Genomic DNA, 9,638 nt, shown 5'->3' with positions numbered 1-9,638 from the left:
ATTTTCAACCATAACCAAGTTGTAAATTTGATTTTCTGCTCCAATTGTTGTATATCAACTCCCTGCCCTCTGAAGATATTATTCTTTATTGTCATCCAAATATTGTAAACAGCTGCCGTCCACATTATTTTCCATCTTGATGCTTGCTTGTCTTTGTAGCTGTGTCCTGGAAGTTGTTGGAAGTGTTGAATTGCATTTGCTGGTAAAACTGTATTAAAATTAGCCCACTTGTAACATAATTTTCAAACCTGATCAACCTTACTACAGTGAAAAAATAAGTGTGTTGTTGTTTTTGTTTCATCAAGACAGAACTTGCATCTTTCCTCATTCTGAGCTATCTGTATGTTTCTCTTTTTCAAGTTATCTATAGTTGGTAGGCCCCCAAAGTACATTCTCCATGTTAGTATTTTTGCCTTAGGGGGGATTTTAAGTGACCACAACTCTTTTAGGAAAGGTACCTCTTCTGACCCAACTTTCCAAGATAGTAATTCACCATAGGTGGACTTCACTGTATATGCTTGAGTATTCCCCGACAACCATTTCCAGTAGTCCTTTTTATGACTGTCAAATTGTAACCCTTGTAGTCTCCTTTATAGATCCTCCCACTGCTCAGAGTCCCTCCCTAACCAGTTTCTTCTCCACCCGAAATCCCAGTTTCACTCCCCATCATTCCAATGTCCCATTGAATGTATTCTGGTTTGTTTTTTAGTAGAATTCAAATAGATTCTAGGATAGATTACTGCTAGTGGTTCCTGATCCAACCATGGGTCTTCCCAAAATAGAGTCTTTTGACCATCCATAACATTTCATTGGCATAGTCTTTCAAACCATTGTTCCTCATCCTTATTTTCACACACTTTTCTTAAGTCCTTCCACACCAGTATGATTGGAAGTTATTATCCTCTCCACTCGTTAGATCCCTCCACCCTCCGTATTTAGATTCTAGTATGTCTCCCCATAGGGTTTTTTCGTTGTGGAACATATTCCAACGCCATTTCCCCAATAGTGCCTTGTTGAACAGATTGATATCCTTTATTCCTAGTCCACCTTGTGCGTTTGAACGACATATTTTATCTCAACTGATCCAAGCAATTTTGTTGTGTTGATTGTCCTCTCCCCGCAGAAATTTACGTTGTATCTTCACTATCTTATGATCCACCTTCTCGGGTATTTTGAAAAATGATATGTAAAATAGTGGAAGTGATGAGAGAACAGAGTTGATTAAACAAACTCTGCCAGCAAGGGATAGTAGTTGTAATCCTTTGTTATCGTATTTGATTTATACTGATTAGTGAATAAAAGACACTCTGTGTCCTTGCTATAAAAATTAAGGAAAAAATTTGCTCAATTAACTTTAAAAGAGTGGATTTGTAATATTGTGAGTCTTTTAGAATTGATGTTGTTTTCAAATTATATGTTGTTGTGATTGATAAGTTGTTTAGTGCTCAAAAACTCTAGAGTTAACTAATTTCTCATGAGTTTTATGTTAATTAAAGGTTTCTTTGAGTAGAGGTTTAATTGGACCTTGAGGAATGAAGTATATAAGGTTTCTATTTAGAATAGGATCTCATAAGTTTTGTTCTCCAAAAATCTTAAAGAGATAAGACCTTAGAGAGAGAAGCTTTGAGTTCTAACTTCTTCTTCTTATTTAATGAAAGTTGAAATTCTTATTTAATGAAGTTGTTGAGTTGTTAATTGGATTATGAGTTGAATGTTGTAAGAATCTTTGATATTTTGTAGTTGTATGGATTGATTTCAGGGTGGGTTGTATGTTAAAATTGGGGTTTTGGGTGTTCTCTTACATAAGTTGAGCAAAAGTGGATAATCTTAATACTTTGATGGTTGCATGTGTTATTTTTGGTAATTAGAAATGAGCTGAGAATGTTGCATATATATGAAATTTGATGTTGCATGTGATTGATTTCTAAGTTCCATGTGTGAATTCAAAGTTTTGGAGTTGAATGACATGGTGATTGTTCTTATTTTGGAGAATTATGCATGTTTTCTGGGTTTGCTCTCTCAAAGTGTTGATGTAGTCGCTTACAGAGAGTAGGTACGATCAAGTCAAGTATGCTCTCTGACTTGGCTTGCTTTGAGCGAGGTGTAGAGGCTCAGAGTGAGGACTTGCTCACTCAGAGCAAGTTGACATGATGTTACAAGGGTAGTCTCCATCATTGTTGCTTAAAGCAAATTCTTGAATGCTTTGAGCGAATTATGCTTTCTTAGAGTAGGGATTGACCAGCTTAAAGCTACCAAATTTAAGACTCCCGATGGTGTTCTCTATTTGGGCTTGCTCCAAGAAAATTCTGGGCATTTAGAGCGAGTTTCTATTGCTCAAAGCGAGCCCAAGAGCACTTCAAGCGCTAGTTCATTACATATTTTGGAGTTGATTGGCTATATGTTGTATGATGAGAAATTAAGGTAATTTGTTGTGTGTTAATTGATGAACACAAATAGAGTAGACGATCTATTTCATGTGTTGAGATAAAATTCTTGCTCATGTCATACATGTTGATCTATGTAAATGATGGTTAGACTCTCGAGGGTGTTCTCTATCTAGGCTCACTCCAAGCAAATTTTGGGCATTTAGAGCAAGTTTCTGTCACTTAGAGTGAGCCCAAAGGCTCTTTAAGCGTTGGTTCACTATTTATTTTGGATTTGATTAGCTATATGTTGTATAATGAGAATTAAGGTAGTTTTTTGTGTGTTAATTGATGAACATGAATAAAGTAGATAGATCTATTTCATGTGTTAAGATAAAATTGTTGCTCATGTATCATACATGTTGATTTGTGTAAATGATGGTTAGGTGCATATGATGCTAGATGAAAGTGGAGTTGAATTGTATGAAGTATAAATGTGTAGCTGTGTTGAAGATGTACGATGTATATTGTGAGTTGTGAGTTGTGTGTTGGTTGTGCATATGTGATGAATTTGCAATATGTTATTGTGTTGTTGAGATGATAAATGTTAGGAATGTTTTAAGCATTGAAACATGGTGTTGTTGAGTTGTGTTGATCAACCTAAGACTAGAGTAGATGTTGTTTTAAAGTCATATTCTATTGTGTAAATATTGTATTGTGGTATTCCGAGAGTCCTAACTGAATATCAAAAAGGCATAGTATTTAGGGAGTAGTTGATGGGCTAATTCCATAGGAGGCTAGCTAATGTCGTGGTGGACTCATACCCAACTGTCCTACCCTGATAATGACACTAGACTTCCTTGCTTAAGTGGTGACATCCGAGAAACCAAGTTGGTATATTGTGGATTGATATTCAATTTGTTTTTGATCTAGCAAGCCAAAAAGATCATCCTGTGTTGTTAGTTCAATAAGGTCAAGCCACTTAAACTGTTCAACATCAACTTAAACTAGGAGGTCTCTTAATTGAAGTGTGTGACGACACACGTAGTTACTATGTTGCATAAATTGAGCTGAATTTTCTGTGTTGTATATATACCATGTTGAAAATGTTGTGTATATGTTGTGTTGTTTTGTTGAAAACCTAAGTTGTTGATGTAAAGATGTGCATGTTGATAAAGATGGTGGTGTTGTAGTGATGTATGTTGATAGGGCCAGATGTGAAGGTAGAATTATGATTTTAAGATGTGGTGATACAGGTGTTGTCTTTAATATGTTATTCATATTATATGTGTTGTATATATGTTTTCTTTTAACTCTAGCTTACCTTTACATATTTTCATGTAGTTTGGATTGCAATAATCATACGTGGTATGAGAATAGAACAAGGATAGGCTCAAGGAGAGAGGTAGTGGAGGCCACTAGTGGTGCTGGAGTTGATGTTTTGAGGCTACTCCTGTGTAGTCATTGTTTATATAGTAGAAGTTGTTTCATCGACAACTTATGTTGTATATTTTACTTTTACTGGATTATTTTCACATATATGATTCATAGTATATCCTCAAATATCAATAAACTATGACTCTAAGTGATTGGTTATTATCTGCTACTAGTAGTTATGTCATTAAGTGTAGAAATTATGACAAATCGTTATAGAAATAGTTGAGTAAATTAGTTAAAAGAGTAAAAATGTCTAAAAGAATGTGGACATCAAATTATATACATGAACACATAGAACTGTTTTTATATATAAATAAAAAATGTAATTTATACATAAATTAATTTTTAGCTTATATCTTTTTTAGCTTATAAATGTTAAGGAAAAATCATTACCCAAAAAAAAATCTTTAGAGAAAATTACGTAAAGAGGGCCTAAATAGGTTTGGTAATAATTGTTAGACTGCTGGTGGGTACGTTTTTCATATCGCCCCTGTGAATTTGAACTAATAGTTTGTTAATTTCTTTGAAAATATGCTAAAGTAATTAATTACGTTTTCTTGACTTAATAGTTGGTTTTAATTGCATCTAATGCTTGGAATTAATTACGATCTTGGCAGAAAACGATTATTGCAATTAAACAACGAATCAAGGAACTTCCGGAATTGGAGACATTTACGTGTCCTAAACACTTCGAAAACTGAAGTTACGCTTTTTTTTTTCTTTCTTTTAATCGGCAACAATTGTAATGACACTTAAAAACTATTTAGAGTTTAAATCTTATGTTACAGTTTTCAATAAAAATTAGTTATTATTTTTAATAATAAATACTTATATTTATATCATAATTAAAAAAAATACAAAATGGATCTTTAATGTTCCATCTCCTCTCCCAACCGTCCCTTACTATGTTCATCTCTAAATTCTAAACACTCCAACTCTTGTGTCCCTTACACTTTTTCTTTTAATTTTATTTTCATTTTTTATGACTTACCTTTTTACATCAGTTATACACTAAATTAATGTAAAAAAATTTTGATATCAGTTAAATTTATATCTGATATAAAAAAGTACTTATGATAGTCTCACATATAGAGAAACTAAAATCACAAAGTAAACAATTTTGCTCTTTTCTATCTCTTTCTTTCTCCAAATAACATCTGGTCTGCATAAAGCATTTTTCTATTAGCTATAAAACTTAATTTATGCTCAAATCACGTGTACATACGTTGAATATGCAAAATTGATCAATAACAAACACATTTCTATTACATATACATTTTTATTGTAATTAATTTATGTAAGCTAGCTTTATTGCACAACTATATATATATTTCTCCAAGGGGAAACCCTACTACTAAGTAATGGATCCTCAAGCATCGCAGCTGAACCACATGTAGTTATGAACAATAGCAGACACATGCATGCGATTTATTAATCATTGAGTGGGGACACTAAATTCCAATTGGTGAAGCAAGGAATTAAGGTTTTTGGCATGAGAATGAGAATGATGAATAGGGTTCCATTCTTGTTCTATCAGCAATCTCCTCTTTTGGGTTACATACGTGTCACACACGACAACAAAAATGTCATCGCATGCATGCATTTGCATATGCATGCCTCTGAGTTTGACTCCTCACACAAAAAAATCTTTAACACCCCATGTCGCCACATGAAAGCACCCCTTTATTTTCTGACACTCATTATTGCAAGAAATAATAAAGATTTATATCACATCTCCCATTTTTTTTCTTTCTTTTTTAAGAGTTCATATCATTATTATAATTAGCCAATAATTTTGTTCAAATTGAATAAAATTGTTATTAATATATATTTTTACAATGATAAGAAAAAATTATAAAATAACAAAATTCAAACTTAAAATCTTATATATAAAACTAATTTCTTATTATTAAAACAACTCTGAATGTAACTTTAAATTATAAGAATAACGATAAAATTTTATTAATATTTTGATTTTATATAAGAATTATCTAGTCTTTATAAAATTTTACTTATTTCTCTTTTTTACATGTATGATAGTATTTGGTTAGAAAGAAGTTGAAAAAAAATAATTTTTTTTTATTTGATTATGTTTAGAAAAGAGAAGAAATGAATAGGATGGAGAGAAATTTTAGCCTCTAAGTATAGAGGATAATTTTTTTCCTAATTACTTAAGGATTGTGTAATTAAAGAAAAATAAAACTAAACAAAACCGAATCATATCATAAAAATGAATTGTTTTGAAAAAAAAAAAAAACTGAACATAGTCAATATGTAAAGTGGTATATACGAGTGTAAAATGGATCATCAAAATACAGTAGAATGAACATTTAAAAAAAAAAACCCGATCATTTTTTTTAAAATTAAACCGATTCACTTCATTAAATAAAATAATAAAAAAAAATTCTTCACCAACCCCCTAATTTATTTATTATTTATTTTAAAATGTACGCATTGGATTTTTTATTTTTTTTTCTGTTTTTCAATTTTGACAAAGCACATGAACATTGACCTTCTTCCCAAATCACACACATGACACATGACACATGACACAACGTGCCATTTGGCGAATCTGTATTAAGGACCAGGACCCACTCCAAACACGAGAACTACCACAATCCAAACAGGTATAAATAAAACCCCAACCATACCAAAACCCGTTCATCCAAACGCCACTTTTCTCTTTCAATAAATAACGATGGCAAACAACCCACCCGCGCTTTCAGGATCCGACCCGAACCCAAACCCTAACCCGAATCCAGAATCCTCGCCGTTCTTCCAAGACATCAACGAACTCCAGAGAGTCTTCAACCGCTTCGACGCCAACGGCGACGGCAAGATCTCCGTCGACGAGCTCGACGCCGTCCTCCGCTCGCTAGGATCCGGCGTGCCGCCGGAGGACCTCCGCCGAGTCATGGACGACCTCGACACCGACCGCGACGGCTTCATCAGCCTCCCGGAGTTCGCCGCTTTCTGCCGCTCCGACTCTGCGGACGACGACGCCGCCGCCACCGCATGCGAGTTCCGCGACGCCTTCGATCTCTACGACCGCGACCGGAACGGCCTCATCTCCGCGGCGGAGCTCCACTCCGCGCTCAACCGCCTCGGCCTCAAGTGCTCCGTCGACGAATGCCGCGACATGATCCGGTCCGTGGACGCCGACGGCGACGGATGCGTGAACTTCGAGGAGTTCAAGACGATGATGACTGCCTCCAAGAATCGCTGCGTCCACTAGTCTTCGCCGCCGGTTGAGGTTCCGGCGCGTCTCCGGTGGCCGCTTCCGTCGGAGTACGATTTCTCCTTGGCTTTGGCTGGAACTTTGGGCGTAGATTGAGTTCGAATCATGATGGAAATGAAAGTTTTCGTATGGTTCTTGAATTATGTTGCGCATTCGTGAACGTGTGTTCTTCATGTTTTCTCTTGATTGTGGAATTTTTTTTTTTCCGCTTAGATTTCAATGTGTCGTGATCAACGTTGACGCCTTGAAGGTTTATAGGGTTGAAAACTTGAAATGATGAATTGAGGTAGAAAGCTGAGAGAAATGTAAAGGAGAAAATAGAAATCAAAGATAAATATTAATAAGTGATATGATAAATTGCTTCTTCATTTTTTAACATATGTTATTATTATTTTTTTTATATATATTTTAAAGTTAATATCTATTTTTTTTTATGACGTTACCATATTTTAAATTAAATATTATACATTTTTTTCTAAAGAAATTTTTGGAAAAGAAGAGTTGGAGTATATTTTACCAATGGATTCTAGCTCACATGATTGTAAAGCATGCTAAGTTATTATTAAACTATTAACGTGTAATATATTCTTTTATGTAATTAAAATTTTTATAATAAATACTTTTTAAAATACAAATTATATTATAATTAAATTTTTTTAATAAATGAATATTTTTGAAGTTAATAAATTACAATATATATTTTTATTTTTGATATACTATTTATATATTATAATACAAAGTTATTTTTAATTGTTAATAATTTCTTTTAAAAATATTGAAGTTTAATTAAAAAAATGAAAATTTATAATTAAAAAAATATATGAATAAAAAGATAAACGGAGATGTAACCAAAATAATAATAATAATAATAATAATAATAATAAACAATGATTTAAGATCAGTGACGGATCCAGAAACTTTAGATAGTGGGGGCAATATTTATTTATATATTTGTAATATTAAAAATTTTACATATAACTTTTTAAAATATAAATATATCATAATTATTTTTACAAACTTTTATATCTACGATTACAATTAAAGATGAAAATAAATTAGGTCAAACTAGATTATATTATAATTTAGTAGGTTTGAACCTAATTTTTTTTTAAAATTTCTTATCCTAAATATAACTTATTTATCTATCATAAACATTTTTTTTAAATGTTTGGTTAGAAATACAATTCACTACAAAAATGTTGTAGTTTAGAGTCGGCCAAAAGCTGACTCTAAATCATAAAAATCGATGTAATATTGTCGGTTATTCGTCGATTTTTGGCTGATGCTAAATAAGTCGACACAATTTTTTTTGTGTGTCAGCTAAGCCGTCGATAACAAATTTATTTATTTTAATTTTTTATTATCGGTTAAGCCGACACTACGTCGATACAAAATTTATTTTATTTTTTTCTTTATCTTCTTTTTCTAGTTTATCATTTATTCGTTCGTAATTTTAACATTCGTTAGTAATTTTAACATTCTCGGGACTCGATCTGTGAACCTTGAAGTCTTAAGTGAACTTGATAACCAAGTGATTCCAAAGAATAGCGTCGACTTTGAATAGCGTCGAGTTTTCCGACACTAAACTTAATTTAAATTTAGTTTCACAAAAGTCGGCGCTACATCTTAAAATAGCGTCGACTTTCCAACAGTATTTGCGTCCGCTATTAGTCGACACTTATTTTTCGCAGCTATTTCAGCGTTTTCTTGTAGTGATTCTAAAAACCCACTTTATAATAATTTAACACTAATAAAAGCATAAAAATAAATATGTTAAATTTTATAAAAATCAAGTTTAATTTATTTATGATATAAACATATTTTTAATATCTAATATAAATTTTTAGATGATAACTTATTTTAAAATATATTTTATATTAAAAATTCTAAATAGAACATAAATCTTCCAATATTTTTTATTTTAATTTTTTTAATTAACGTATACAATAAATAAAAAATACATAAGATAAACATGTATGCTATAAATTTTATTTTATAAAAAATTTATTTTTTCAATATATTATATTATATATATGAGTCTTAATATATATATATATATATATTATAATTAAACTTTTTGATTTTTTTTGACAAATATCAAATATATAAATATTTTTTTCAAATTTATATTTTATACATATGATAATTTAAATATATATTTATTTTATTAAAATATAATTTTTATTTTTAAAAATATATTAATTTTTTAATAAAAAAATTATATGTGTCAAATGATAGTGGGGCAAGTGCCCCCACTATCCTATATGTGGATCCGTCAATGTTTAAGATGACTTATAAATATTTTCTATTGGGTTAATTATGAAATCAAATTAATTTAAACTTAAAATTTATATATTGGAAAGAAATAAAAAAAAATTACTCTTTTATTCAATCCTGCAAAATATATTTACCTCAATCCTTTATTTTTGACTCGACTTTAATTCGAGTATTTTCACTTTAATTTTGGTTAAATTAATTTTTATCTCATCCTTATTTACAACATTTTCAATTTGGTCATTGATATTCAAAATGATAAGAGGCCCATCTAAAGGATTATGGCATATAGGTTCAACCTATAAGTAGTTCCACCTATTACAATT

At 31.4% G+C, this 9,638-nt stretch overlaps 1 protein-coding gene across 1 annotated transcript; it reads left to right on the top strand.

Moving 5' to 3' along the window:
* Positions 1 to 6,230: 6,230 nt before the first annotated feature.
* LOC109801332 (putative calcium-binding protein CML18) lies at positions 6,231 to 7,414 on the top strand. Its single transcript, XM_020362379.3, has one exon. The coding sequence runs from the start codon at positions 6,499 to 6,501 to the stop codon at positions 7,033 to 7,035; it is 537 nt and encodes a 178-aa protein (XP_020217968.1). The 5' UTR covers positions 6,231 to 6,498; the 3' UTR covers positions 7,036 to 7,414.
* The last annotated feature ends 2,224 nt before the right edge of the window (positions 7,415 to 9,638 follow it).

This window comes from Cajanus cajan, chromosome 1 (genome assembly GCF_000230855.2).
Source record: "Cajanus cajan strain Asha chromosome 1, NIPB_CcT2T_4, whole genome shotgun sequence".
NCBI classification, from domain to species: domain Eukaryota; kingdom Viridiplantae; phylum Streptophyta; class Magnoliopsida; order Fabales; family Fabaceae; genus Cajanus; species Cajanus cajan.
The sequence above is the reverse complement of the archived record's forward strand: the minus strand, read 5'-3'. Positions and strand labels throughout refer to the sequence as shown.

What these genes read in the sequence shown, in the direction of transcription:
- LOC109801332 (XM_020362379.3), top strand. Translation starts at nt 6,499, where the DNA reads ATGGCAAACAACCCACCCGCGCTTTCAGGATCCGACCCGAACCCAAAC.